This window comes from Ursus maritimus, unplaced genomic scaffold (genome assembly GCF_017311325.1).
Source record: "Ursus maritimus isolate PB19 unplaced genomic scaffold, ASM1731132v1 scaffold_33, whole genome shotgun sequence".
NCBI lineage: Eukaryota > Metazoa > Chordata > Mammalia > Carnivora > Ursidae > Ursus > Ursus maritimus.
The window spans coordinates 14,760,358-14,787,249 of record NW_024425897.1 but is presented as its reverse complement, the minus strand read 5'-3'; the positions used below and the strand labels follow the sequence as shown (position 1 = coordinate 14,787,249).

At 42.9% G+C, this 26,892-nt stretch overlaps 1 protein-coding gene across 1 annotated transcript in view; it reads right to left on the bottom strand.

The window, feature by feature from the left end:
• The window catches only part of CIT (citron rho-interacting serine/threonine kinase), a 158,205-nt gene extending 137,273 nt beyond the window's left edge, over positions 1-20,932 (bottom strand). Inside the window, exons 1-4 of the mRNA XM_008707682.2 lie at positions 19,182-20,932; positions 13,852-13,993; positions 6,124-6,299; positions 1,547-1,648 (exon numbers count right to left, since the gene is read on the bottom strand). Of these exons, the coding sequence (XP_008705904.2) occupies positions 1,547-1,648; positions 6,124-6,299; positions 13,852-13,993; positions 19,182-19,277 (516 nt within the window). The 5' untranslated portion in view covers positions 19,278-20,932. The remainder of the gene's footprint in view (positions 1-1,546; positions 1,649-6,123; positions 6,300-13,851; positions 13,994-19,181) is intronic.
• Between the last annotated feature and the right edge of the window lie 5,960 nt (positions 20,933-26,892).

Below are 26,892 nucleotides of genomic sequence, written 5' to 3'. Positions count from 1 at the left end.
CGGGGTTGGTGGGGGGGGGGGGGTCTTCTCTACTAGCACCGGGTTCTCAACTAATATGAAACCACGCTAATCAACTGTTTATTACAGGTCAGAAATAAAGTCAATAAAGTCCCCAAAAACTACCCCATGGAAGTTCAAGATAAATAGGAGTCCATCCCTCTCTTACCCTTCTCTCTTATGTGAGCCTCTATAAAAGTTTCTCTCCATTTAAGGTAATAGGATAGTCTTGTTTTAAGGGCTGAATCAGGATCAAAAATTGCTTCTGGGATACATTTTTTTCTTGTAGGAATCTATACCCCCAAGAACCTAAACAAGGCCCCCAAAATGAATTCTAGCCTTGTATACATTATGCTACACGTATATCAGAAATACTATGGCATTGTTCAAAAGAATGAGGAAGATCTGGGGGAGGTGAGTGGAGGGACGGGGAACAGGGCGCTGGACATTAAGGAGGGCATGTGATGTAATGAGCACTGGGTGTTATAAGCAACTGATGAATCACTGACCTCTGCCTCTGAAACTAATACTACATTATATGTTAATTAATTCAATTAAATAAAAATTTTAAAAAAATAAGAAAGCTGTGGTAGGGAGGCACTTCCCCTTTCCAAATTCATTTACAATTAGTTACAAAATTCTACAACTATCATCTGAGTCACATCTAACACTCAAATGTTTAATGATACCAAAGCATGGAATAAACTAAGCAAGGCGTGACGTGCCCTCATGTGCCACACTGCCACAGGCAAAGGGAAAAATAAATGTCGGAGATAGTAAAATATTGACTAATTTTAATAGAATCAAAAAAAACAAAAACAAAAGAATGAGGCAGACCTGTATGTGTATGTGCTGACACGGAAAGATGTTGGGGGTAAATTGCTGAAAGGCAAAAAGCAAGGTGAAGAGCAGAGTGGAGAGTATTATGCCAATTTTGTAAAACAAACTATATACATGTGTTATAAATACAGACATAGAAATATTTTTTCCATTAGGGCCAGGAAGAACATACATATCCATTAATACGCTTCCCTAGGGAAAAGGATTCGAAAGGTAGAGAACCTTCCCTTCTATTTTATACAGTTCGGCAGTGTTTGCATTTTCTTAAAATCACAATGCATTATCTTCCATTTTTAAAAATTAAAAAATTTAATGACTTTTTAGATTTAGTGGAGATCATTTCGTAGCATAGACAAATACTGAATCATCATATTGTACACCTAAAACTAATACAATGTTCTATGTCGATTATGACTCAAAAAAAATTAAAGCAAGATTCTAGTCTATTAAAGGTCATATCAGACTATTCCCAAATAAATGACTTCTCATTATTGCCCTTTAATCCACGGCTACAATACCTAACAATAGATAGGGCTGTCTCTAAATGGACCAGCCTTTAATCTTTAGGACAAGGAGAACAGGAAGATACCTCAAAGCCAGGAAAGCAACTCGACAGACCGAATGGGCAAGAACCATATCCAGCTCTATATCTGTGATATATGAGTGTCAGCACTGGACTAATTCTAGAGAGATGGATGGAAAGACTCACCAGATAAAGGTTATTTTTGTCCTGAAAGGCATACTGTAACTGGGGGATCCAAGGGCTTGTGCTCCGAGATAATATGTTCCGTTCTTCGTCAAAAAATGAAACCTAGGGGAAAAAGAAACTCTTTAGACAATTATAATAGTATTGGGGTAGGGTGGGGAGAATGCCCTACCCTCCCTCTGTAAGCCAAAATTTATGTCTCTGATTCACAAAAAGAAAAACCATCCCTTAGCCCAGCACTCCACAAATTTCATTCATTTGCCTACTTTGCTCACCATTTTTGCCAGATTTGTATATTATCTGTCCAATTATTGACTTAACTCCTCTCCTTAAAGTCAACTCACTTCTTTTCAATCTAAATATCTTTCTCTTTCTCTTCTTCTTCACCTCCTCTCCCTCAACAATTCAGTTTTAAAGCCATTAGGTGGAGCAGAACAAGGTAAGCATCCATGACAGGTGGTAGGGAGAGAGGGCCACAGTGGCCCAGAACAGGATGCCAGGCTCAAGCAGGATGAGGAGGGCAGTGACCATGTGTGGGGGCAGTCTAATATCGGCTATCAAGGGCCCACATAGGGTGAGGAAGGCACCCACATGCAGGGATAGCCTGGATCAGGGCATCTGAGCCCACCAATGGGAAGAGCNAAGACAGGAGTCCTGATGCACACAGATGCATAAAGTGAGCTAAAATATTAAGGAAAGAGAGGAGAGCTACAAACACAGAAAGGATGAACACTAGAAAAAACACAGTGAAGTTGGATGGGATTTGGAGGTATTGGTGTGAACACATGGTTTTTCAATGTACAGAGATATAAGTACAGATATAAATGTGTGAGTGTGTGCAGAGGTAGGTGTATTTAATACCTGCACGTGTATTCCCTGGCTCTGTTCCCTGAAAGGCGTCTGGAAGCAGTGATACCCCAACAGCAATAAGGGCACCTAGTGTCCAGATCTTGGCTTGTAAATACCCTCTTACACTGAAAGTTACTGCTCATCTTTGAGAAATAACTGATCGCAAGGGTGGGGCAGGCAAGAGCCGGAACATCTTGCTGTACCAGAAAGCAAGAGACAACTCAAAAACGGGGATGTGTCAAAAGACACAAAAACCAAACTGAAGAGACTCTCATGGCCCAACTTAGGGGACAGTTTGAGTATAAAAAGACATAATGACAATAATGGCTTGGAACTCATTGACTTAAACAGGAAAATGCAAATCCACACAACTATAAATTAATAAATTGAAAGTTTTATGAAGAACGGGTGCCTCCACAGTTTGAAAGCACCTCCCTATGCAATACTAACGTAATGACGAAGCAGAAAGGGGTGCCCCCACAGTGACGCATGGCAGACACCTAAGTGAACGTCGACGAGAACGTGACAAACTGAAACAAAGTCACTCGTTGGGATGCAATGAGAAGAACAGAGCATCTCGTCTGTGATATTCCTGCCAGAGATCTAGCATCTGAACCTCAGCAACATTAGACATAGCTATAGTTTACAAAATAAGTGGTCTGTCATCTTCAGAATCGCCAAGGTCATGAGAGTCCAGGGAAAACTCAGAAGCTGGTCCAGATTGAAAAAGACTCAAAAGACAGGACAACTAAATGATACGTGGGATCTTGAGCTGGACCCTTTTGTTCTACAAGAATCTGAAACAACCAGCGGAGCATGAATGGGGTCTGAAGACAGTGGTAATGTAGCATTGTTTCTCTCCTGATTTTGACGGTTGTATTGTGGTTAATGGGAGAGCATCCTTATTGTAGGAAATGCACACGGAAGTCTTCGGAGATAATAGGGCATCGGGTTGCCAACGGATTTTCAAATGGCTCAGGAAGAAAAAAGTTGTTTGTACTTTGTGATCGTTTTCCATGTCAACTTGCCTGGGCTATAGCACCCAGCTATTCAATCAAACACGAATCTAGGTGTTGCTGGGCAACAAACACCCCACTCTCGTAATCTCCTGCTCCCGATCTGTGGTCCTTCTCCTTTCCCAGCACATAAAAGGTGTGCAGTGAGGGGTTGGCCAAACTGAAAAGCTTACATCTTTACTTGCTTGCCATGGACTCTTCGTCTGAGCCCTGAAGCTTCCGTTGAAATAAGCGGTCTCTAAGGACTCTTCTGGTTCTCACTGGGCCCGGGGCAGCTGTGCTGGCCTCTCCAGGTCTTGCTTACAGGATGTTGTCTCTCCCATCTCCTTCTCTGGCATTTCCTTTCACTCACTCCCTGTGCTGGCTTTTCTCTTCTCATGCCCTTAAATTCTGAAGGGTTGCCATGGCTCAGTTAAAGACTCTACTTTCCTTCACATTCACTCTCTTAAGGAACAGTTGGATAGCTTTCATTAGCTCCTGTGTGTGTCTGATTTTAAAAACCCTCCCAGCCCACACAGGGCACCTGGGTGGCTCAGTCGGTTAAGCCTCTGCCTCTCGATCTCAGCTCAGGTCTTGATCTCAGGGTTGTGAGTTCAAGCCCCACACTGGGCTCCATGCCCAGCATGGAGCCTACTTTATAAAATAAAATAAAAAATAAATTAAAATTAAAAAATAATAAAATGAAAAAATAAAAAACCCCAGCCCACACCTCACATAGGGTCATTGCGAGTCATTCACCTGAGGAAAGGCACACCTATCCGAACATCTCTATTGCTTGCCTGCAGTAGAGTATATTAGACTGTTTTCTTTTTACATGCACCACTTCTCATCTAAAACAAACACCGCAAGATCAGAACTACATTTAATGCCTCTTCTCAAGGACCTAGAAGCATACCACGCAGAACAGGTGCTCGGTAAGTGCGTCCTGATGATCCACGCTGGCTTCGGTATTGGGAGGCTGAGCAAGCATCTTCTATTCCTCCCTTCCAAATGATTTGCAACGTCCTGTCATTTCTCCTTTCGGTGAAGTTGCTCACATTTCACTGCTAAACACAGGCTACATCATTCTTTTTTTTTTTTTTAAAGATTTTATTTATTTGACAGAGATAGAGACAGCCAGAGAGAGAGGGAACACAAGCAGGGGGAGTGGGAGAGGAAGAAGCAGGCTCATAGCAGAGGAGCCTGATGTGGGGCTCGATCCCATAACGCCGGGATCACGCCCTGAGCCGAAGGCAGACGCTTAACCGCTGTGCCACCCAGGCGCCCCAGGCTACATCATTCTTGGACCCTGACAAGCAGCCTCCTGCCCTCCCCTGCTCCTTTGACTGGAGGCCGCAGTCACTGAGTCCTCGGACTCCGATCCCAACTTCCTCCTTCCAAAAAGTGTAAACGATCCCCAACTGCCTCACAAAGTAAACTGCCATTCTGAAAAACAGTTCTTGGGGGAATGGGGAGTTACCATGTAACAGGTACAGAGTTTCTATGTGGGGTGATGAGAAAGTTCTAGAAATAGAGAGCGGTTATGGTTGCACACAACACTGTAAATGCATTTATGACTAGGGAATGGTACCCTAAAAAGGATTAAAACGGTAAATGTTATGCTATGTATATTTTGCCACAATAAAAAAAGGTTCTTCAGGTTTCCCACCAGTGACCCCCCCCCAACCAAATGTCTTGTTTCTCCCCATTTCCTAGTCCATCTGTTCTAAACCTGTAAGAAAGAAAAAGAAAAAAAAAACCCACATGCACACACACGCACACACATCTGTATAACGTTCTAGTATTCAATCCTCCGGAACATCACACACACACACTTCCACCTGCCACACTCCCGTCACGCCTCTCTTCCCAGAATCTACATTCCCTCTCAGCGGTGTGAACCTCCCCTGACCGTCCCTGGCTCACCCACATCTCTCCTCACTCCATAGTTGGTAAATTTGCTCACTGCTCTCCCTTCTGCGATGCTTTAGCTGCTAAGCGCCTGCTTTATACATTTGCATTTTTCCTCCACTTTCCAAAGTTGTTTTTAAAGCCTGTAACTAACAGCCATGGAGCTTCAATTCCTTCTGCAGGCTTCCCACGGAGTTGGGTACATTATCGGACACATGATGTGCGCTCGGACGTCTGTAACTAATAAATTGCTCTGAACACCAAGGCTGATGACTGTCTCTCTAGAAACTCGGCAAATGAATCAATATGTCTGGAGCAGCAGCCTTGTTTAAAGAAAGAAAAATACCACGACCAAAAAGAGAAGTTCTTACCTGCTCTTAAAAAAGCAACACCCTAGCCACTAAGCAATTTTATTTCATTTCTTCAAAGGCCTGTTTAAAAATCAAATACATATGCCCACAGCACAAATAAAGAAAATGCGCCCCAAAGCGAATGCTGCCTAACCCCACAATATGCATATCTCGAAACCCCCAGCTGACGGTCATGAAAGGTCATCTTAAATTTATTAGTTAAAAGGCCATGTTGATTCTGAAAGAGAGAAACGTTATAAAGAAATCAAAGGGAGCTTGTGAGCCTTCAAAATGAGTCAATAACAGTACAAGAAGAAAAGCTGAGAACGTGAGAGAGATTTCTGCAACCATCATGAACCAGAGAGTCACCGTGGAAAACTTGTGTGATCCCAGATGTCGATTCTGCAGATCATCGCCTCTGCAGTGAACATTCTGGCACAGAAAGGGAAAGGGCGTGGTGTTAAAATGCTCCTACCTGCTCTTGGGCCAACAAGGTCTTCTTCTTCATGACTTTCATGGCATAGATGTCCCCAGTCGCTCGCTCCCTTACCACCTGCACTTCGGCAAAGTGACCACAACCCACAAGACTTCGGACTTCAAAGTCTTTGGCTGAAGGCTGGAGCTCCTGTAACTCAGCTATGGTGTCGGAATCTGCAAGAGATGGAAGAGTTGTTCCCAGGTAAGGAAAGCATTTCAAATACATGCATCTTTATGAAAGCAAAAAAAAAAAAGAAGAAAGAAGAAAGGAAAAAGTGTTCCTATGTGTTCCCTCACTGTCAAAAGACATTTAGTCACTTTCTCATCCGTCATGAATAATTATAAAATCAGCACAAAAGTGTTTTTATATGTTAAGTTAAAATTAAGGGCTCCAGAAATTCCAAAGCAGTTTCCATGGTAGCTATAATTTGAATCCTGTAGACTCAGAAAATAGGAGAATACAAATCATGCTTTTCTTCCTCCTCTCTGAAGGCTGCAGGGCAGTGTTCGGTCAAACATGTTTATCAGCACTATAGACTGGCTTACAATGTGATGGAAGCAACACGATTCCCATCTCAACCCACTTTGGAGCTGACTTCCAAATCATTCCATTCTAACCGCGTTCTGCAGTTTTATCCCAGTAACCCAGGTTTTATCCCACTATCCCATCTCCCTTGGATGGATGGTGTCAGAGCTACCTCTCTTCCCTTAATATATAGCAGTGCTATCAAAAAACAGAAAGTAAAACCAACGAACAAACAAAAGAATGAAGCCCTGACATTTGTTCTGCAGAGTTGGCAGGTCACACACCTGGAAGGGTTTACAACTATCTTCTTCTTAGCATACAGTCTTGTTCCTTTTTCAAGTGAAGTCTCTCAGTATCTTAGTCCGCTCAGGCTGCTACAACAAAATACCATAGATGACGTGGCTTAAACAACAGGCATTTGTTTCTTAGTTCTGGAGGCTGGGAAGTCCAAGGTCAAGGTGCTGGCAGACTGAGTTCCCGGTGGGAACCCACTTCCCGGCTTACAGAGAGCCGCCTTCTCACTCTATCTTCATAAGATGGAGAGAGAGGGAACCCTGGTCTCCCTTCTTCATCTAAGGACAACAGTTCCATCATGGAGGCCCCACCTTCATGACTTCATCTAAATCTAATTACTTCCCAAAGGCTCCACCTTCAAATACCACCATATTGGAAATTAGAGCCTCAACATTTGACTCTGCAGGGCAACACGGATATTCAGTCCATAACAGGTAGAGATCCTCCATATATGAAGTATGGATTAAATGGATGGTAGATTTGGAATCTACCATATATTTATTGACACTCTAAGAACACTAAGCTGGGACATCACTGGATATGCAATGACTCTAAGGATCTGAAAGAATGGAGTAGAACAGCTATATCTGACTGAAAAATTCAATCCTTCACATGACAGAGAAACTCCATATAAACAGGGGTTACACTCCAAAGGAAGACAAGAGGAACACAAAATCAAAATTATCCTGGAGAATCCCTCAGAAAGGTGCCATGATGAAGACTAAGAGACTCTTGAATTCCCACACGGACATTAAAGTCCTCCGGGCACTAGAGCAGGTTGCCATGCCCATGTGCCATGTCCATGGTTGGGCACGAGATAAAGCCAGGAGCTACATTCTAGAGTTACGCTTGGCTTGGCAAGTTATTCACACAATGAGAGGAAATGAGTCCAATGAGGCGGAAAGCCATTTCATACCTATAGTTGTTGAGTAGCATATTGATAAATTAGCCAATGCAGTTTTAATTGTTACCCACCCCCTTTCTTTGTGGCATGGGTGGTGTTGAATTCACTTGGATCAAAGGCACACATGATGAACTCCACTGCACTGGGTACCTTCCCACCCGCAGACCACACCTCTCTCTTCAGTCAGTCACCCTGAAAACACCTCCTTTCTGTCCCTGGGGAATCAGGCAAGAGTGCTGGGTAGGTTGGAATAAATTCACCATGACCACTGTAAAAAATAAATCTAAGGCACCTTCATGGAGAATTCCAGGCAAGGTTGAAAACTGCACAATATTTACCTTTTGCCCTGACATCCCTGTGCCAAGGCCTGTCCTTCTTCCCTGCCCTTTTTCCAAGTTTCTTTCAGATCAGGTATTTGAGTTATGAATTATAATTCCCCAAATACGCCGGCTTGCAACTTTCTGGATTGAACCTGATTTTATTATTGCTTGCACACAAAACCAACCTCTCTCGATTCTCTGCTGGGCCTTGGCTCCCCAGGTTGCTTATAGCATTTGTCCAACTTAACTCTGGATCCGTGGCTGGTAACCACCAGGCATTTCAATCACGTGAGTAGAAAAACTGCTACAGGCAAAACCACAAGGATACTCAGAATTCTGAGAAACCATTCCAAATGTCTATGTCTTTTCCCAAAGGCTTTGGATTATTAAGGTGCACAGGTGAGATACTAAACTCAAGTCTATGACGATTAAAAAAAAAAAAGACCCTCACAATTTCTCTTCCTACCAGCAGCTTCTGTGACTCCAAAACCACATTCCACTTCAGCCCTGCACACAGTTAGTTACAGCATTTAAGAACTGAATATTGAGGTGGAAACAAAGACCCAAAGCACTGTAATGAAATGCAGTCAAAGCACGGCCTTGTCAGATAAACATCTGGACCAAGGGGCAAAAGCCAACACAGCTGAGTGTATCCCTTCCTCTTCTGAAACTCAGTCAATTCAACATCTCGATTTCTAGGAATTTGTCCTTCATAGAAATGTTAGCAAATGTTCTGGAAAAAGACACACAGCAGGATGCTCATCATGAGCACTGCTCGTAATAGAAAAATAACCAGAAATGACCTAAAGGTCCAGAGGCGCCTGGGTGGCTCAGTAGGTTAAGCGTCTGCCTTCAGCTTGGGTCATGATCCCAGGGTCCTGGGATCGAGCCCCACATCAGGCTCAACGTGGAGTCTCCCTGTCCCTCTCCCTCCTCCCCTTTCCCCCCGCCCCACACTCATGCTCTCTCTCAAATAATTAAAATCTTTAAAAAAGAAAGAAAGAAAGAAAGAAAGAAAGAAAGAAAGAAAGAAAGAAAGAAAGAAAGAAGTGACTAAAGGAAATGGAAAGTAGAATCAACCTAAAGTCCACCCACATAAAAGAATATCAGGCACATGAAGTAGCTCAATCTCCACTAGAACATACACTTTTTAAAGGCAGGGATTTTTTTCCATGTTGATCACTACTGTAAACCCAGTACCCAACACAGAACCTGGCACATGGCAAGTGCTCCATAAATATTTGTTGAGTAAATATATTGCTAAGTGAGCACAGCTAGTAGCAAAATATTACAGACATATGATCCATTTTGTGTGAAATGAACGAGTGATGTTAGAACAAACATGGAAAGGGTTGGTTGATTGCTAGAGCAGGTTGACTGGTACACAGGAGTTCATTACACTATTCTCTTGGACGTGCTTGAAAATTTCCATAACAGGGGCGCCTGGGTGGCTCAGTCATTAAGCGTCTGCCTTCAGCTCAGGGTGTGATCCCGGCGTTATGGGATCGAGCCCCGCATCAGGCTCCTCCACTGGGAGCCTGCTTCTTTCTCTCCCACTCCCCCTGCTTGTGTTCCCTCTCTCTCGGGCTGTCTCTCTCTCTGTCAAATAAATAAATAAAATCTTTAAAAAAAAAAAAAAATCCATAATATTTTAGAAGAACCAAACAAACAAAAAAAAAATTGCAGTATTATGCACCAAACTGGTAACAGTGGTTATCTCCGACAGAGGAGATTTTGAGGGATATTCCCTCATTTTGACCTTTTATACTTAACTTTGTATAATGTTTACAATTAGTAAGAAAAAATTCTTAAAGTTATAATTCACCCATAAGTACTACAGCTGTGAACATACAGAAGCTTCTGCCCACAGTAAACGTAGCTGAAAGAGCACAGGATTGCAGCTACTGTCAAATCACCAAGAACAGTCCAATTTCAACAATTACCAACACTTCGCATGTTTTCATATCAGTTTACTTTTTACACAAATTCTATAATACAACGCTTAAGGATTTACCACTTTGTTCACTTAGCAATATAGTCATTCAACCGATACTTACTGAACATCTACCATGTGCCAGACACTGTTTTAAGCACTGGGAATAGAACAGTAATTAAGAAACAAAAATCTCTTCCCTGGTTCCCAGACGCAGGTTCCCTGCTCCCTCCCCTCCTTTGGCTCAAGGCTGGGGCACCTCTTCAGGGCTCTACCTTCCTTCTCATTTCCTCCAACAGTCCCCAAAGAAAATCTCCATCTCTATAACAAGATTCAAGAAACTTATGCAGTAGCAGCTGTTGGGCTCTCTTTCCCATGTGAAAATGAAGTTTACATTCCAAAACAGAAACTCAAGAAGGAAAAAAAAAAAAAAAAACCAACAACAAAAAACCAGCCATACTAATGTAATCACCCTTTTTCAATCACAGCCCCTTGGCCTTACTCGCCAGGAAGCCTCTTCAAAAATACAAAACAATTCCTTGCAAGAGAATTCATTAGAAAAAGCTACATTTCGCTAAGCCTAACCCCTCTGATTACTGAAGAAATTTAGAAGATCCACTACTTTAAAGTAACCAGAGGGCAGGGGTGCCTGGGTGACTCAGTTGATTAAGCGTCTGGACTCTGGATTTTAGCTTAGGTCATAATCTCGGGGTCATGGCATCGAGCACCAAGTCGGGCTCCATGCTCAGCAGGGAGTTTCCTTGAGATTCTCTCTGCACCTCCCCCTGCTCACGCACTCTCTAAATAAATAAATCTTTTTAAAGAATAAAAATTAAAAATAAAAAAATAAAATAACCAGAGGGCAGACTCCAGACTGATGAAGGTACCTGTAGATGGCTTGATAAATTGTCTCGTAATTCCCCCCCCCCACTCCCCGCTTGGAAATTTAAATATTTAAGAAAATACGGTGGGAGTTTATTCAAACAAATATGGAATAAAGAAAAGCACCCAAGTACATTTTAAAAGTAAAGACACACAACATATTAAATATATGTTGAGATCGACGGCTACCATTATTGATGGGGTTAACATTTATTACCTCTTACGTGTCTGGCAACATAAGAGTCTGTGGTCTGTGCACTAATTGATTCAATCCCCGCACAACCTTATTAGATATGCACTTTCCCCATTTTGCAGATAAGGAAACAGAAGAGACAAGGTACAGGTGAATTCCAAAGGTCACTGTGGTGGCCATACGCTGAATTTAGCTATTTAGCCCATCACATTGCACATCGTGGCCCAGTGCCTGCTCAAGGGGTAAGCAGATGACCCAGAGCAGAGCTAAATAGAATCTTTCCTGAGGACTGTACTAATATAGACAGTGAAGATAAACGTTGCACAGGGTATGGCAGCCAGTCTCCAAAGATGGTGCCCAATGAATCACACGCCTCCTAGAATTCATGCCCTTGTGTAGTTCCCTGCCACATGGAATCTGGGTGGCCCTATGACTCACTTCAAACAACAGAATGCAGCCAAAGAGATCCTCTGTCCCTTCCACACCTAAGCCCTAAGAAGTCCTGGCAGTTTGGTGTTTTCAGAAACCCTGAGCTGCTAAGTAAGAAATCGACGTCTCTGATAAATGGACCATGTAGATCAGAGGTCAGCAAGTTTTGCTTAAAGGGCCAGAGAGTAAATATTTTAGGCTTCATAGGCCATTCGGTCTCCATCACCATGACTCAAATGCCTCGTCTCGTAAGAAAGCAGCAACCTATTTACATAAACAAATGGGCATGGCTAACACGTTCCAGTAAAACTTTGTTTACAACACAGGTATCCCAGGCTGTCGTTGGCTAACCCTTGATGGAGAGACCACACGGAGAAGCCAGGTGGAGAGCACAGAGACAGGGAAAGACCCAGTCATCCCAGAGTCCCAGCTAAGTCCAACCTTCCAGGCAACTTGCCAGACATCGAGCAGGCCATCTTGGACATTCTAGACCAGGAGAGTCCCGGGTGCCTGCAATCTCAGCCAAAGTCACACGGAGAGGAAAAATCCCCAGCTGAGCCCAGTCAACCCACAGAATCATGAGAGGTAATATAGGGATTACTGTTTAGGCCACTATAGTTCAGGGTGCTTAGCTACACAGCAAGGTCATATAAGGGACGGTTTCTCACACTTGGCACTGCTGAAATTTTGGGCCAGATAATTCTGTGATGTGGTGGCCCGTCACTGCAGGAAGATTAACATTGTCTCTGGCTTCACCGATCAGATGCCAGCAGCACCCTTCTCCCCCAGGTTGTGACAACCAAAAATATCTCCAGACATTGCCGAGAGCCAAGAGGGGGGCAAAATTACCACTCGTTGAAAAACACTGATGTAAGGTAATCAAATACAAAAGTGGGACACGGACACCAGCAGCCAATTACCCCACTTCAAGGAAGATAAGAACAGGGTGTGGGCATAATAGCTAACTCGTGGAAGGAGCCGAGACGCCCTTCAACAGATGACTGGATTAAGAAGTTGTGGTCCATATATACAATGGAATATTACTCAGCTATCAGAAAAAACGAATTCTCAACATTTGCTGCAACATGGACGGCACTGGAGGAGATAATGCTAAGTGAAATAAGTCAAGCAGAGAAAGACAACTATCATATGATTTCTCTCATCTATGGAATATAAGAACTAGGATGATCGGTAGGGGAAGAAAGGGATAAAGGAGGGGGGTAATCAGAGGGGGGAATGAAGCATGAGAGACTATGGACTATGAGAAACAAACTGAGGGCCTCAGAGGGGAGGGGGGTGGGGGAATGGGATAGACCGGTGATGGGTAGTAAGGAGGGCACGTATTACATGGTGCACTGGGTGTTATACGCAACTAATGAGTCATCGAGCCTTACATCGAAAACCGGGGATGTACTGTATGGTGACTAACATAATATAATAAAAAATCATTAAAAAAAAAAAAGAACAGGGTGTGGGCAGAGCCGATTTATGCCTTTCATAGGCCCTAGGCATGTCTGCCTTCATCAGCCCCTTCCTCCATTAAAAAAAAAAAAAAAAAATCGAGGGGTGCCAGTGTGGCTCAGTTGGGTAAGCATCTAACTCTTGATCTCAGCTCAGGTCTTCTCAAGGCCATGAGTTCAAGCCCCATGTCAGGCTCCATTCTAGGTGTGGAGCCTACTTAAAAAAAAAAAAAGAAAAGAAAAGAAACTATTAAAAAAAGTCAAAAATTATATTTTACTGTGACATTAACATAAAGATGAATATAACCCCAAATCATTATACATTATTATAATCATTTTTTTCCTATTATTTCAAAATTAAATTAAACTAATGAAAAGAAGTTCAGTTTACTAAAATGAAATACTGTGGGCCCTAAGCACTGTGTCTGCTATGCCTGCTAGATTATCAGCCCTGAGTGGGTATAAGGATGGAACCAGAGGACATCGTTTAAGACCCTGGGACCAGCGATGCCGAAAGTTTGACCCAACCCTGGATTTCTCAGTTTCATGAGCCATAAATTTTGGCCTAAGCTAGTTTGAGTTGAGTTTCTGTCACCTGCAACCAGAAGACCTGACTTACCTGGTCTCCCAACTGCAGCAGGTGGAAACTGACCTTGAAACTGGGTCTGTCTTCCTCCGGGCAGAGTTCTTACCCACAACTACCAACCACTAGCTCATTTGGCCTCCAGCATCTTTGCAGTTTTATCTAGTAGAAAAGTTTTCAAGAAAAAGTTCTCCAAACTTACACTTCCGGACAAAGTTGCTCACGTGCTTGATCTTCATCAGAGCAGGCTGACTGCATTCTCCGAAGAGAACGAAGAGGGCATCTAATATCCCTTCTCGGGAAAGAGGAGACATCTGCTGTTGAGTCAGAAAGGGTGGTTTCCCCTAAAAACAGCAAACAGCAGATGGAGACACTGTCAATAATGAAAAGCTTTGATCAATAACATCCACACAGAGTAAATTACAAGCCACCAACTCTAACTGCTCACGACACACGCTAACAGCACAATTCTGAGGCTTCATTCTCTAAAGCGACATCAATTGAGAGTCATTACGTTATCACTTGTAAGATTCCATTACTGTGGGTTTCTTCTACCAGCACCCGGGAAGAAAAACTTCACAAGCATGCCATTAATAAGAAAAGGCTCTCCTTTCTTTTTTTTATTTTTTTTTATTTTTGAGAGAGAGAGAGAGAATGAGCATGAGCGGGGGTGGGGGGGGTCAGAGGGAGAAGCACTCCCCACTGAGCAAGGAGCCCAATGAGGGACTGGATCCCAGGACCCTGGGATCATGATCTGAGTCAAAGGCAGACAATTTACCGACTGAGCCTCCCAGGCAACCAAGGACCGTCTTTCTTAACAGTCTGAGGCTCATGGAAACATTTACTCTGGACCCTGCTTGTTCTGAAATGTTTCCACCTCTCTACAACAGGACACAATGATAGCTACTTCTTTCGAGTGTGCCCAGAGGTTTGTTAATATAACTGCAGTTTCTTTAATTCACTCGAACAATCTGGAGTAGTATGGACAGAGTGACCATACTAAAGCTGAATTTGTTCATGATCTAGACCAACAGTTGCAAACTGGCAGACTATATCTAACCCACAGACAAGTTTTGTTGGGCCTGCAGCATTTAAAATAATTTGAATTATCTGCCAATATTGAAAAATCAGGAAATTTCACCCAAAAGAGGGGGTGGGATTTGGGGGTTCTCCTGAAACACTGGAGGACCGAGCCATATTGCCCCACATTCCTGTCTGGTGATGCTGAGCTGTGGCTGAGTGATGTTGCCCCTCTGGGTAGTGAATGTGTTCTGCAGATGGAAGACTCCTAGTCTTCCTGACTCACTCATAGTCACCGCCTGGCCCCCAAAGACAGGAGTTTGTAACCTCTGGTCTAGAGCAATGATTTCCATGTGCCAGGCTATGGGTGTGTGGAGGTATTTCTGCAAAGATGGCCACCTACAGGCCCTCTAACTCTGTAGGTGCTTGCCACCACTCCCGTCAACAGCTGGAATCTATTTCCCCTCCCCTTGAATCTGTGCTGTCTCTGTGCCTTGCTTTAAGCAACAGGTAACAAAAGCGACACTGTGCCAGTTCAGGGCAGAGCTCTAAATATGCCTAGCAACTTCTGCTTTTGCTCTTTTGGGAAGCCAGTTGACATGTAAAAAAGCTTAGGCTAGACCAGGGGTCAGCAAACTATAGCCCATAGGCCAATGTGCCCCACTGTCTGTTTTTATAAATAAAGTTTTATTGGAATGCAGCCACACCCGTTTATTTACATATTGTCTGCAACTGTTTTTGGCAACTGTTTTTGTGCTACAACGGCGGAGTTGAATAGCTACAGCTACCCCAAAAGCCTAAAATATTTATTATTTAGAGATGAAAGTTACAAGGCCTGGATTAGACTACTGGATAATGAAAGACCTCATAGAGAAGTCAGCTGGAGGCACACCGAGATGTTCCACCACCAGCCAGGCTCCCAATACAATATGGCCCCTTAGGTGACCCCAGCTGATATCACAGGGCGGAACAGAAGAACTGCCTAGCTGAATCCAAACAATCCACAGAATCATAAGAAAAAATAAATCACTGCTGCCTTAAACTTTGTGAGTGGTTTCTTATACAGAACTGGATACTAGAAACAGACTGGCTACATTTGAACCACCTGAAGAACTTAGATAAAAAACAACAACAAAATTATCTGGTGCTGGGGAGCCTGGATGGCTGTCGGTTGAGCGTCTGCCTTCAGCTCAGGTCATGATCCCAGGATGGGATCGAGCGCCGTGTCTGGCTCCCTGCTCAGCAGAGAGCCTGCTTCTCGTTGTCCTTCCCGCTCATGCTCTCTCTCAAATGAATAAATAAAATCTTAAAAAAAAAAAAAATTATCTGGTGCTATCCCTACTGAACTAGAACTTTACAGTTTGTAGCTTACAATCTGTTTTATTAATAAGCTCGCCAAGAGATTCAAACCTCAGACAGGGATGTGAAGCACTGGGTCACAAGCCGCCATACCTGTCACTTTATAGTTCTGCCACAAACTCCAAAAAATAATAAGTCTTTGTTCCTTTGTTCTTTACTGAGTTTAGACTAATTGGAGCAACAGTTCCCAAATACGGTACTGACGCTTGACCAAGTGTTCAAGTCTGTCACAAAATGAGAAAAAATGACCACATGATGACTGGTCTGTAAAGCTAAATACATTCAAATTTTAAAATGATCTTTTATTCTGAAATCATGTCTTTCCTCTGTTGGTGTTTCTTATTTTTTTTAAAGATTTTATTTATTTATTTGACAGAGACAGCCAGTGAGAGAGGGAACACAAGCAGGGGGAGTGGGAGAGGAAGAAGCAGGAAGAAGCAGGCTTCCAGCAGAGCAGGGAGCCCCATGCGGGGCTCGATCCCAGGACCCTGGGATCGGGCCCTGAGCCGAAGGCAGACGCTTAACGACTGAGCCACCCAGACACCCGATGTTGGTGTTTCTTAAAATGTCCCTTCTTTATGAAGCGAAAGGACCAGAAGATAATGGCTTTTCTCTTTATCTGTCTTTTTACATCCTTCTTACATCCCTTACTTGGCAAAATAAAAAGCTGGCAAACCTATGTTGGCCTAGCAAATTTGTGAAATTTTTTGGCTCAGAAATCTTAATGTCTGCTGACCACCTGACATAAAACTCATTGGGAAGTTAAGTTCAATGTTAAGTAGAAACTAAGACCTGGGGCGCCTGGGTGGCTCAGCCGTTAAGCGTCTGCCTTCGGCTCAGGTAATGATCCCAGAGTCCTGAAATCGAGTCCCGCATCAGGCTCCCTGCTCGGCGGGAAGCCTGCTTCTCCCTCTCATACTCCCCTTGCTTGTGTTCCCTCTCTCGCTGTCTCTCTCTGTCAAATAAATAAATAAAATCTTCAAAAAAAAAAAGAAAGAAAAAAGAAACTAAGACCCAGGGACGTCTGGGTGGCTCAGTGGGTTAAGTGTCTGCCTTTGGCTCAGGTCACGATCCCAGGGTCCTGAGATCAAGCACCGCATCGGGCTCCTTACTCCACAGGGAGCCTGCTTCTCCCTCTACCTGCCACTCCCCCTGCTTGTGTTCTTTCTCTCTCGGACTAATAAATAAAATCTTAAAAAAAAAAAAAAAAAAAAAAAANAAAAAGAAAGAAAGAAAGAAAGAAAAGAAAAGAAAAGAAAAGAAAAGAAAAGAAAAGAAAAAAGAAACTAAAGACCCAGTCCAAAGTATTTACCTGTATGGAAAACAAAATCACTACTCTATCTAAACCTCATTAAAATAATATTATACGGGGAAAGAACAGTATCCGTATACCTGGTTAGGCAAATGTTAGGTGTATGCTACACTTACAAATAATAGCTTTCCTGGGGACAGGGAAGAACTCATCATGAAAAAAAGATGAACTGGAGATTTACCCACAACCCTTGCTATTATAATGACATTTAAATATAATACACACTTAATAAATTCTGACATACATTGGCAGTGTTGCCAATGGTTACACACCCAGCCTCTGTTGTTAGAAGAAAAATGGAGCCTGGCTCTGTCATTTACACGCAGCATGATCCTGGGCAAGTCCTTGCCTCCCTCAATATCTGTCTCTTCCTATTTAAAATGTAAATAAGAATAGTCCTATGTCTGTTATGAAGCTGAAGATAATCAGGAGCATGCTGGCTCTGTACCCAGCACTTTGGAAACCACAATTATTACATAAGGAGCACATTATATGCCTTCCATCAATTTTGTAATAAGCCAAAAAGCTTTTGGAGTAAAACATAAAGGGGCTAAAACACGGCAGCACTCCAGTCAGCTAGTGTTAGGGACAGACTATTCATTTGTGAAAAATATCTCATGACTTAAAATGACAACAGGAATGGTCCCACAGAACAACCTGAGCTTTCAATCTGTCTCCATTCTGATCTGTTTGAACACTCCTCAATACCAACATTTTAGAGAAAGAATGTCATCAAGAAAGTATCAGTATTTATCATCATAGAGGTATCCTTGCAAAACTTCCTAAATATAATTACTAAGTAAACATAAACTTATCATTATTATAACTAATATTATTTCGACACTTAGCATCAGTAATAGTTACCATTTATAACCACTGGCTTACCAAGAACTAAGCAAGAAGCTAAGTACTTTACATAAATTATATCTCATTTCATCCTCATGATAACCCTGTGAATTTGGTGCTATGACCTCTATTTGAAAGAGTGGCAAACAGATGCAGAGAAGGCAACGGAGTCACCCAAGGTAACACAGCTAACAAGTGCTGAGGCCAGGATTCAAACCCAGATCTTCACCACTACCTATATTGTCCCCCTGACTTGTGAATACATAAGTCAAACAAGGATTTCTACATCAACAATGTTTCATCTACATCAAAAACAAAAGAATTAGAAATCTACTTGGAAATTATTTCCTGAGCTTTAACATTTCTGGGGTGACAGAAAGGTTCTTTAGCTTGAGCAGAACATGGGTTTCACAGGTGTGGGTATTTATCAAGCTTCTTTCTTTTTTCTTTTTTTTTTTTTTTAATAAAGATCTCTTGAATTGCTTGAGTGGTTCAATGGGTTAAGCGTCTGCCTTCAGCTCAGGTCATGATCCCAGGGTCCTGGGATTGAGCCCCGCATCAGGCTCCCTGGACAGCTGGGAGTCTGCCTCTCCCTCTTCCTCTGCCTGCCAATCTCTCTCTCTGTCAAATGAATAAATAAAATCTTTAAAAAAAAAAAAAAAAGATCTCTTGAATGAAAAATAGGATTACACCTATAGCAGTTTTGGCCAAAAGAATGCCTTTGTTTGTTTTTCTTTCTTTAACAAAAGGACAAACCTCAGTACAGATGAGTGAAGTGTGAGAAACGATAAAAAAAAAAAAAAAAAAAGATCTCCCTTCAAGGACAAGTTCTACTCCTCCGTCTGTACAGTGGCTCCTTTTTCCAATACTATCAGCAAGTATAAAATACCAAATGGGATTTCTCCTAGAAGATTAGCCTCAGTCCTGTAAGAATAAAAGTGACAAGGAGGTTCCAAGGAAACAAACACAGGTGAACAGAGTTGGCAGCCTGTTACCTGGAAGAAATGATTCAGCCTGGAGGCTCGGCTGGCAATGGGTTCAGCAGCACCAGTGTCCAGCAGATTCCGTGCTCCATATTTGAACTTCAACATCTCTCCAATGGTGAGGAGATATAGGAGAAGGTCAGGTGTGTACTGCCAATTTGAGGAGGAAGGGCTTGAAAGATCCTGACCTTCCTCAAGATGTCAGGGACAGGAAGGTGAAAACCAGCCACCACAAAACAGATCTTGAGAAGTTCAGTCTGGCCGTGGACACTAAAAAATAGATTTTTACTCACTGTAACAAGAGATAATACACTTATCTGACATATTCTCTTACAAATAAATTTATTATCTGCTCCACTGATAATGTAAGTTCCACAAGGGCGGAGACACAGAGCCCAGTACATAGCAGGTGCTAATACTTATTGAATGATTGAAATAAGCGAATTACATAGTATGTTGGAAAGTAATATGTGCTACAGGATTAAAAAAGAGAGAGGTAGGGGCAACTGGTGTGTGGGGGCAATTTTTAACAGTGTAGTCAGAGTAGACTTCACTGCGAAGGTAACATTTGAAGCAAGATCTGAAGGGGGTAAGCAGTAAACCATGCTGATGGGCGGGGGAGGCAGGAAAACTGTGCCGCGCAGAGGAAACAGCCAAGGCTAAAGCTCTGAGGCAGGACCTGACCTTGTCTGACAATAGCAGGGAGACGAGAGGGGCTGGAGCAGAGGGAAAGAGGCGGGAAGTAGGAGGTGACTGACGGTACCGAGAGTGTGAAGTCACTACACAGATAACAGGGAGCTGCCGCACTCCACTAGACGGAATAATGCAGGTAATGCTGACAGGGAACGAGGCAGGGCGGAACACACAGGAGACCCCCTCCAGGTTTAAGAACGGAACAATTCCTCCTGCCCTGGACACCACCTACATACCTTTAGGCCCTCTCGGAGGAGGGCGCGCGCACCGCCAGCCTGGGAAGACCCTTGGGCCCCCGGCAGCCTTGGGGGCGGCAGCACCACCCTCCCGACAACGGAAGGGAAAGACGGGACTGGTGTGGGTGGAGGCTGCCCTGCCCCTAGCCTTGCAGAGTGGGGTGGGGGAGAAGTGGGCGTGGGGGGTTCAGACTCACGCTCCGTGGACCCAGCCAGTCTGCGTTCCGCTCCGCCCCGCGCCTCCCGCCGCCGCGTTTGAACCTGGCGGACGGCGTGGGCGGGTCTCAGGCCTGTCCGGACCAATCAGAGTGCCCGCTCCTAGGACGACCCACAGCGTCCCAACCAAGCCCCACCCAAGTCCTTAAAGGGATAGAAGAAGTGAAAGGGAGAACCAATCCGATTGTTTCTTCCTCTGACTCTAACCAATGGAAAACGGGGAAGAATGAACCCGGCAGGGCAGCTCCTGAAAGTTTGAAATTGGCGGTTAAGCAGGATGCTACTTTTAAGGACGCGTCTGTTAGTGTCTAGGATCCCTGGGGAGGTCGCCAGGGCGCTGTCCTCTGCTATCATGGCCACTTGCGAGGAGGAAGGCAACCAGGCCACCCTGGTCTTGTTCCTTAAACCGGACTAAAGGCGAAATACTTGTTATTTGGGGAAATCAGGTTGTTCTGTGCTACAGCTGGGTCAGGAAATGTTTTGAACTGCCATCCTGCCTCGGTTACTGCAACTTTGGGCTGATTACCCAGCGACCAATAGGTGAACGTATTGAGATTATCTGAAAGGACGTTTTAAAATCGATTAAACGCAGGAGATTTAAATAGGCACTTCAGTAAAGAGGAAATCCAAATGGCCAACAAACGTATAAAAAGGTGCTCAATCTCGTACATGATCACGAAATAAGAAAAATAAAACCACAATGAGATATAACACTCACCGCTCCCTCCCCCCAAAAAAGGGAGGGAGATCTGTTTTTCAAAGATGTGGAGGCGCAGTTATTTATACATAGCGGATGGGACTATAAATCAGTACAGTCTCAAAAAGTTTGGCTCTATTTGGTAAAATTGAAGATAAACACATTGTATGGCTCACATGTAGAAGAATGTACAAAGAGTATTGTATGACATAATGGAAAAAAAAAAAAAAAAAAAAAAAAAAACCTGGAAGCAACGGCAATGTCTATCAGCAGTACAAAGTATAATTTTTTATACTGTGGTGTTTTCGTACAGTAACGAAAAGAAAAAAATACAGCTAAACATAATGACAATCAGTTTTGAAACAACGCTGAATGAAGGAAATGACAATAGAATAAAGTATGATTTCATTAATATAAATTTCTAAAGCAGACCAAAAACATGTAAAGGGAGGGATGTATGTACAGGTGGTAAAACCATGAGTAAAGCAAAAGTCAGGAGAGTGGTTCCCTAGGGTTAAAATGGAGGTCATTCAATCTGTCAGGGTGCTGCTATGATCTGTTTCTTAACCTGGATGGTAATAATATGGATGTTCATTTTAGAATTATTAAGTTGGGTGTGCATGTATGTATATACATGTTCTATTTATGTATATAAAAAATTTAAAGGGGGGCACCTGGGCGGCGCAGCCGTTAAGCGTCTGCCTTCGGCTCAGGGCGTGATCCCGGCGTTCTGGGATCGAGTCCCACGTCAGGCTCCTCCGCTATGAGCCTGCTTCTTCCTCTCCCACTCCCCCTGCCTGTGTTCCCTCTCTCGCTGGCTGTCTCTCTCTGTCAAATAAAATGTTTAAAAAAAAATTTAAAGGAGGAGACAGTCTTTCCTGTTCTTGTCTAATTCCTACACTAGATGGAACTGGAGATGTGTTATCACTTGCACCCACACACACACACAAGTGTGTGTGCATCAGTACAAAACCAAAGCAACAGACTTGCTGCATACACTTTTTTCCCCAAATGTAATTTGTTCTTCCTCCCGGGGACCATAATGATAGCAACTATTTATCAAGCCCCTTCCCTACCAAGCACTTTATCTCATTTAATCCTTACCACAATCCTAAGAAAGAGGAACTATACTCCACATTTTACGGCTGGAAAAACTGAAACCGAGAGAAGTGGAGTGGCTAACTTGGGGGCATTCAGCTTTAGGTGGTGGAGTGGGGTTTGGAACTCCGGGACTATCTGACTCCTTTCGTCTTACACAAAACCTGCTTTTCAGAAGAGGTTAGAAATTCTTCCAGCCTCTGCGTTTGTCATGTTGCAAAGGCTGACCCAGTATAGAAAGATGTCAAGCAAAACTAAGAAATGCTTTTAAATGACATGTTGGGGATGGCAAGGTGAGGGGAGATGCAAAGTGGGTTGTAGCCAGCTGTTGACTTGATATAAAGAATCTCAGGAAGGTCTGAAGGTGGATCTAGTCAACGCTTCCGATTTTTCTAGTCCAGCCAAACCTGTTAGTTTCCTGGCATCAGAAATAGAAGGCTTTACCAGAATCTTGGGACTCGTTCATCCTAAATTAGAATGCAGTGTTAGCAGCACTGTTTTGCACTGCCCTGAATCCTGCCTAGATATCCTAATTTCCCGTTAGAACAATTATTGGCCTCTGCAAACCCCTTGTGAAACAAGACAGGAACTAAAGAACAAATAAAATGAATACAGAAACATACAGCGACAAAACACATTAACTCCACCAATTTTCTTTCAGGAGTAGTAGCTGCACAGAAAGTGTATGGGGAGAGCAAATAAGGGACCAAGAGTGGATATGCAGGTACTAAAAGGATAAGACACTGCCAAATAGACCTGTCATTGAAACTAGACTGACAGGGGCGCCTGGGTGGCTCAGTCCATTAAGCAGCAGACCTGGTTTTGACTCAGGTCATGATCTCAGGTCCTGGGATCGAGCCTCACATCAGGCTCCATGCTCAGCGGGAAGTCTGCTTGAGGATTCTTTCTCTCCCTCTCCCTCTGCCCCTCCTCTCTCTCTCCCTCTCTCTCTCTCAAATAAATAAATGTTAAAAAAAAAAAAACTAGACAGACAGGAAACCTAAGACCGTATGTTTATTCTTGCACAAAATGAAACCATGACCAGTCCTATGCTGAACATGAATCCATGACCATTATCATAGTAAGGATTCCGGAAGAACACCCTCATAACTGAGCCATAATGAAGGACCTTATGACATTCCTGCATTCAACCATTCATTTATACAAAAAACATTTATGGTTCCAAGCACTGGGGGTACCGAAATGAAAAAGACACCCTTCTTGTCCGATTTTCAAAGGCTGAGTATGGTGGGGAAATGGGGCTGTGAGCAAACAATCGTGAAATACTGTGAGAAGTTCCTGTAGCAGTGGGAAGTACAGAGCGCTGGAGCAACCCAGATGGGGGAGGGCAGGTGGTATGTGGCAGCAAATAGCCAAAACCTGAAAATGGAAGGAATGTGATGGCCCTCAGAGTGGTCCACTGGGAAATAACACAAGCTGAGTTACTCCAAAGCACCTGGAAGGAAAGACTGCAAAACTCAAACCAGACTTAGTGGAACCTTAAGAATGATACATAACCATCCCCCAACAGACAGAAAAAGGATCTGAGGAGCTAACCCCATTCTAGATATAAAGAGATAAATCTATTCTGGTCCCTTTGGCAAGCAAGAGTTCCTCAAGCTATTTTAGCTGTAGGTAACTTCTAAATCATGACAACAACTACCATTAACTGAGTGCTTTCTAAGAAGCCATTGCCAAGATATTACCTGTTTCCCAGAGATGTGTCCCCACCACTGGTATGAGGGACAACTTTCAAGTCACATACAAATGTCACTTATTTTTTAAATTATACATTTTACTATGTTAGGAACAATTGTAACTAGTTCATCAAACCAGGTATTGTAAGATGTTTAGCGTATCTTGGCCTCCACACACTAGATGCCCCACTCACCAGCATACACTCCCAGTGGTGACAACCAAAAATGTCTCCAGACATTGCCAAATGTCCCCCGATAAGGGGAGGGACCGCCCTGGATAGAGATCCACCTGTTATAACTGGATGATGTGAAGTTATCCAATGAATACGTTAAATATACTTTATTTACACCAACAGAACTCACAAACATATCAAAATATGTTTTCCAGATTTTAAATATTATAAAAATGTTAACTGTTAGAAATATCATTCTGACACCATTGCTTTCAAAATGTTTTCTCTGAGTTTGAATGAATGAGTTTTGTTGTTTTGTTTTGTTGTTTTTTTTTTTGAATGAGTGATTTTCTATGTTTTCCTTCTTTGGCCTTAGACAAAACTTCTAACAAGGAAAGATCAAAGTTCCATTAAATGGCAATTAGACTTCCTGCCATTTGATTCTAGACAATTTTTCTACGATGCTTGAGCATGTCAGTTAATTGCGTTTCTTCAACAATGTGATAAACTGTTAAACATACCTCTAATCCCTCAGCCCACTGATTTCAGGAGGGTCTTACCATCTCCAGTCCATTTCTAATGCACGAAATGCAGGCACTTGATTTACAACTATTTCTTAAGAACAACTATGGGGAAAAAATGCCATCAAGTCGCTACAGAGTTCAAGAGAATGAAAAGAGAAGCCACAGACTGGGAGAAAATATTTACAAAATACACATCTGATAAAGACCCAACGTATACAAAGAACACTTAAAACTCAACAATAAGAAAACAGCCCAGTGTAAAAATGGGCCAAAGACCTTAAAGGACACCCCACTGAAGAAGATATGCAGATGGCAAAAAAGCAAATGAGAAGACGCTCCACGTCCTATGTCATCAGGGAAATGCACATCAAAACAACAGTGAGATACCACCACACACCTATTAGAATGACCAAAATTCAGAGCACAGATGCCACCAAATGCTGGTGAGGATATGGAGCAACAGGAACTCTTGTTCATTCCTGGTGAAAATGCAAAACGGTACAGCCACTTTGGGAAACAGTTTGGCAGTTGCTTGTAAAACGAAATACTCTTACTGCACAAACCCAGCAATTACCCTCCTTGGTATTTACCCAAAGGAGCTGAAAGCTGCATGTCCACACAAAAGCTGCACGTGGATATTTACAGCAGCTTCATTCATAATTGTCAAAATCTGGAAGCAACCAAGATGTCCTTCAGCAAGTGAGTGGATAAACAAACCGTGAAACATTCCAGACAATGTAATAATATTCAGTGCTGAAAAGAAATGATCTGTGAAGCCATGAAAAGACATGGAGGAAACTTAAATGCATATCACTAAGTCAAAGAAGACAATCTGAAAAAGCTACACACTCTATATGATTCCAACCATTTGACATTCTGGAAAAGGCAAAACTTTGGAGACATTAAAAAAAAAAAATCAGTGGTTGCATGGGGTTGGGAGGGAGGGATGAGTAGGTGGAGCACGGAGGAATTTAAGGGGAGCACAACTGTTCTGTTTGATACCGTAATGATGGATACGTGTCATTGTGCATTTGTCCAAACCCATAGAATGTACAACCCCCAGAATGAGCAGTAACGTGAACTGTGAACTTTGGATGCTGATGACGTGTCCATGTAGGGTCATCAATTGTAACAAATGTGCAACTCTGGTGAGGGGATGTTGATGATGGGGAAGGTTGAGGATGTGGGCATCTCTGCGGGGGGCGGGGGGCACTGTTGGGTCTACCACAACCAGCTAGGTTGAAGAAGAGTTGATGCAGGCAAGGATAGTGGGAGATAAAGTCAAAGTTACTCCTTTTTAATGATTAAAAACATACTCATTAAAAAGGATTGTCTTTGCAATTTCATCCTTTGAAACTAACTGGGTTGTCCCTTTCCACAGTAAATTACATTAAGTTGCACTTTTCTACTCCTTCCGCTCTTGGACTGCCTTTGTAATGTTCTCTTTCTTTCTCAGCATTGTCTAATAAAGTTAAAACATTTGGAGAGACTACAGCATGAATTATTTCAGCTCTGTGTATGTAGATGTTGAGAGAGGCTGTCTGATCCCCAAAAGCAGACCTAGCTGAGAGAACTTTGGGAAGAAAGGAATCACAAAACGTGGAGTGGGTGGAAAAGGGTGTATTCTGTTGCTCATTACCATCACTTTGTAGAAAAGCCCAAGATCTCTATTTGGAGGCTTGTGTGTATTGGGGAAGACACTGGCCAGTCTTGCATGGTTTTTTTTTTTTTTTTTACTTATTTTATGATTTTGATAAAATACATAGAACATAAAACTTACCACCTTTACCATTTTTAACTGTACAGTTCAGTGGCATTAAGTACATTCATAGTGTTGGGCAACCATGACCACCACCCATCTCTGGAACTCTTCATCTTGCAAAACCAAAATTCTGCACCCATTAAATGCTAACTCCTCATTCTCCACTCCTCCAAGCCCCTGGTACCCTCTGTTCTTTCTGTCTCTCTGAATTTGCCTATTCTAGGTAACTCATGCAAGTGGGATTGTACAATATTTATTTTTGTATGTCTGGTTAATTTCATGTAGCATCATGTTTTCAGGGTTCATCCACATTGTGAAATGCATCAGAACTCCATTCCTTTTTATGACTGATACTCCGTTTATGTATATTTTGTTTATCCCTGCACCTGTTGATGGACCCCTGGGTTGTTTCCACCTCTTGGCTGTTATGGAATAATGCTGCCATGAACATCGGCATCCAAGCATCTGTTTGAGTCCCTGCTTTCAAATCTTGGAGGCATCTTAGGAGTGGAATGGAGTTGCTGGATCACAGGGTAATGCTACATTTAACTTTTTGAAGAACTGCCAAACATGCTGAACTTGCTGTTTTCCACAGCAGCTACACCATTTTACGTTCCCACTAGCGAG